At 46.0% G+C, this 4,597-nt stretch overlaps 1 protein-coding gene across 1 annotated transcript; it reads right to left on the bottom strand.

Annotated features, from left to right (window-relative positions):
• Nucleotides 1–830: 830 nt before the first annotated feature.
• Nucleotides 831–4,270, bottom strand: LOC119362147 (lipoamide acyltransferase component of branched-chain alpha-keto acid dehydrogenase complex, mitochondrial-like). Its single transcript, XM_037627344.1, has 7 exons — nt 3,756–4,270; nt 3,287–3,412; nt 2,722–3,104; nt 2,384–2,631; nt 1,807–1,895; nt 1,300–1,527; nt 831–1,207 (listed from the first exon to the last, which is right to left on the bottom strand). Exons 1-7 carry the CDS (start codon nt 4,089–4,091, stop codon nt 1,094–1,096), a joined length of 1,524 nt encoding a protein of 507 aa, XP_037483241.1. The 5' UTR covers nt 4,092–4,270; the 3' UTR covers nt 831–1,093.
• Between the last annotated feature and the right edge of the window lie 327 nt (nt 4,271–4,597).

The following is a 4,597-nucleotide window of genomic DNA, read 5'->3' on the forward strand; positions in this document are numbered from 1 at the left end:
ATTGACTGTCATCTGCAATTAAGCCCGGTCCAACTGTATCCAACCTTACTCAACCTACCAACAAAATCCACTCCCGGTCCTCAAAAAAAAGGAGAGGAAAAATCCACTCCCAGATATACCTGGCCATGGGCAGCCCAACCCGACCCGGCCCAGCCTGATACTGCTCACAGGCTGGACCTCAGCGTTGATTTTGAGCCTGAAGCCTGGGCCGGGTCCAAGCCCTCCATATTTTCGATTTAATGAAAAGGCCCAGCCCAAGGCCCGACGGGCTTTTACACTAATAGGCTAGGCTTGGGCCTGATTTCTAGGCCCGACGCCCGGCCCGGGCCTGGGTTTTCTATGCTGGGCTTGGTTAGGTCCGGCCCGAGGGATGGCCAGGTATACTCCCAGGCATGGAGTTTCTGTTCACAGGTGAAGATGCAACTGGATGAACAATAAAATATAAAAAGGTACTCCCTCAGTCCGGAATTAATTGTCGCATAAATGGATGTATCTATACGCATTTTTAGTTCTAGATACATCTATTTTTATCCATGTCCGCAACAAGTAATTAGGGACGAAGGGAGTAGTAAAGAAAATAAAAATTATTTTTTATAAACATGGATGAATGTTACAGAAGTTTTTTTAAAAGCAGTTTGGATCACTGATTATTTACCCACACATTCATGAATAACATATCATCACGAAATTATATGCAGGCAGAAAACAAAGCAATGTTTGTTGCAAAAAATTCAAAATATTTTTGTTTTCCTATTTTTTTTGTTCATTGCAGGTGTATATGAGCTCGGAGACTAGAATGACACTTTGGCTCCCACATCTACTTTTGACACTTCCACATGAATTTTGCTTCTGTAGCTTTATTTCCAATGTAATATACAAATATTCACACGGTGATCACATAGCTTGCATAAAACAGGTCACGTCAATCAATTATTAGTTACATATATACTTGAGTTGATTGACTCTTTATGGCCCTATCTACCAACCTGGCATTCCATACGTTTGCATCTGAACTTCAGATGGCAGAGTGCCTGAATTTCAGCATCTTTGGAATTCGACCGAGCGGCCCTCTGCATCCAGGTAACTTGCTGGATCATCGCATGTGCAGCAAGAGCAGCTCTGGCTTTTCCACCAGGCTTTTCCACTCGTTGCAAAACCTTGCAACCGTGGCACCGTCGACGACTCTGTGATCGGCTCCAACGGTCACCTGCATGGCATACAACAGGATGTCCCGAGTAAGTGCAAGTGCAAAGCGATGTAAGCCCAGCGCTAGGTATGTATGTACGGCAATGATCGTACATTGATTGTCGAGGACGGGTAAACGTTTTCTTCATCATCAAAGCGAGGGAGCTTCTGGATGCGGCCGAGCGCAATGATCGCAACTTCGGGCAGGTTGAGAACAGGAGAGCCAAACTTGCCACCGATGGCGCCTATGTTGCTCAGTGTTATGGTTCCACCGGTGATATCGTTGGTGCTTAGTCTGTTTTGCAGTGCCATCTCATGTAATCTTGACAATTCCTTTGTGATCTGGTGTAATCATGGAAAAAATATTGGGCAGGCAAGTCACAAAAGAAACTATGTCCCAATGAAGATGTGATTGAATGGACTCAGGTTAATACAAGTTATTTCCCGCAAACAAAAAATGGACTACAGGTTTATAGTCAATCGTTTGCGGAAATATTCAGTCTAATAGGGAGCCTAACTGCAAATCTTTCCAAAATTTGTCTAGGTTGTCATCTGAATACATTATTACTTTTTAGCATACAAATTTATCATGAATTAAGGGAGAAAAGAATTGTTGCTGACCTCCAATATAGAAAGTGACTGGACTTTCTTGATGGTTGGCACCACTAATCCCTGTTCTGTAGCCATAGCTACTCCGATGTTATGGAATCCTAATACATAAATTACAAACCAGTGTCATGATACCTTCAGCACAAAAGGTAGTTTGCAGTGAAATAATCACATAAATGTCTTTATATGGCGCACTTTGGAAGGAAGAAACAATCTAACAGTATTATTTAGAAATCACGTTTCCTATCTTATTGAAAACTTTTTTTGTGGAGAAATTTTTTCTTGGCTTATTGCAAATTAGCAAATAAATAAAACGAAATCTAGCCTATAAGACATGGTAATTGGAGAACATCCAGACCAACAGTAGCAGTGCATGGTTTTTTTTGTTAGAGGTTGGTTAATAAGGAGAGCTGCACGGTTTGACAGGTGGAATTTCCTGGTTTACTTATAGGCACGCACAAAGAAAACCAAGGATAAGATATAATATCCTCCGCTTCCAAACTCCTACCCCTGAGTGACCGGCCTGAATTGTTTTAAGATCATTTTCCAGGATGATGGCGACAAGAGTGGAAACTCAGAGGTTGCATACCTTTGAGAATAACTTCATTTGTTTCTTCAATGAAAGAGCTGTTCAACAATGGATATTTACTCAGTGCCAGAGAAAGAGATTTTATGAGGAATGGAAGGAAGGTGTGCTTGACATCTTGATCTTTATTCTCCTTTTGAAATGATGCCTTAAGTTGTACAAGAGCATCACAGTTTATTTCCTCCAGATAATGAAAATGTGGTACTTTTGCAGCCAGGCTCATTGATTTCACCATTGCTCTCTGGTATCCCCTGAAGAAAGACATGTTCCCGTTATGGACTGCAGTGGTTATGTATATGGCCAACCATGTCAAAGCAGGTTATAAAAGAATGTTGTAATACCTGAGAGGAATTCTCTTATCTTCATAAAAATGTGGATCAAGTAACGGTTTCCCACCCTCCGGTAACTCAACTTGACCAACATTCTCTTCCAAAGCTGATGGCGCCTCCTGGAGAAGGCCCTTGCTGGCAGCGTAATTCAGCACATCTTCTTTCAAAACTCTACCATCTCTTCCCGTACCCTGAATATCATCTATGTTGAGCCCATACTGCTTCACTAGATGCCTGACGGCTGGTGTGGAGAGAGACCCACGAGGAGCATTGCCTTCCCTTGAAGGACTTGTAGAAGTATCCGCTCCAGGTTGAATGTCAGGGGATGAAGCTAGGCTATCATGAGGTACAACTTGACTGCCGTTGACAATCATCTTAAGTAAGGTTTCACCGACCTAAGAAGCACACATTGACTTCAGAAAATTAAGGAGACAGTCAAATAAATCTATTCAGACTGAAAGGACTCCCAGAGGAATAATAATATTAGCAGCATTCCACCATCTAATAAAAAAGGAATACCAGTATCAACAATAAAAGGAAAATTTTATACTGTAAACTGGTAATCATCCGAAGCTACCTTTACTATGTCACCAGGGGCAAACTGAATCTGATGTACTGTTCCCTTGAAACGACTTGTAATTTCAATGGTTGCTTTGTCGCTCTGTACCTCACAGAGCTGCTGAAATTCATCTACTTGGTCGCCCTGCCAAATGAGCAAGTCAAAGAACAACCCCCAAATCGAGATGCAAGTAAAGAAATAAACACAAAACAGACAAGATTGGGTTCGAATCGAGCAGCACATTCTTCAGATTATAGGCAGGAGCACTATCTTATACTAGTTCAGATTATAGGCGAAGCAAACACCATCCCAATCGGGCAACCGACAAGGGATCGAACCTCAACATGCTCAAACTACATAGTGATTTGCTACTAGTGTGCATCGCAACTGACAGTAGAATTCCCCAAAACATTTCCCGAAGCAGAGTTCGAAATGGAAGCAGGCAGTGACAAAGGGAAGGAGGCGGCGTAGATGAGATGAGGCGCACCTCGCTGACGAACCAGCGCAGCAGCTCGCACTCGGCGATCCCCTCCCCCGTCTGCGCCAGGGGCACCTCCACCAGCTCGGCGGAGGGCTCCCTCGCCGCGCAGGCGGAGGCGTCGCTCGCGAGCCACCTGCTCCTTCCGTGGAACAGCCGCGCGGGCGAGACGGCGGCGGCGACGGTTGCGAAGCGGGGCGGGGAGAGGGGGAGGAGGAGACGGCGCAGCGGCGGCGTGGCCGCGGCGGGTCCCGCCGTTGGGCGCGGCGCCGCGGGCCGCGGGGCGGCGGGGATGATGGGGACGGGGCAGCGGCGGGAGTGGGAGGCGAGCCGCCTCCAGGCCATGTGTCCGCGGGAGGAGGGCTACCGGCGGGCTGAGTGCGGAGATAGTGCCGCTGCTGCGTGGGGGCTTGCGACCATGGATGGGATGGATTACTTGATTGGAAGTAGCAAGCGGAGGAGGAAGAGGAGTGCGGGGAGCTCCCTCTGAGCTGTTGATCTCATCTGCTCGACAGAGTGATATGGGACTGGTGCGGGTGTGGCAGCTGGTGTGCTGTCTGTGAAGGGCACGTGTATAACGCCTTCGAGGTAAAGCAGCACATGACCAAAACGTTAGGTATTTCTCGTCCATATGTACGCTCATCTAACAACCGACGCTAGTTTAATTTATATTTATACTACTATTAAACGAGCGAACTGACGAATCATACTCTATCAAAAAATCGTCCGCTAAGTACGTTTTCCCTCAAAGCGTAATTGTCTGATGTCCTACGTCCGCAACTCCTCGGCTACAATCACGCACTCAAGGCACGCAAAAAGGAAACAAATTATCGGCCCACCTTGCCTCCCCC

The sequence above is a fragment of the Triticum dicoccoides genome, chromosome 2B (assembly GCF_002162155.2).
Source record: "Triticum dicoccoides isolate Atlit2015 ecotype Zavitan chromosome 2B, WEW_v2.0, whole genome shotgun sequence".
NCBI classification, from domain to species: Eukaryota; Viridiplantae; Streptophyta; class Magnoliopsida; order Poales; family Poaceae; genus Triticum; species Triticum dicoccoides.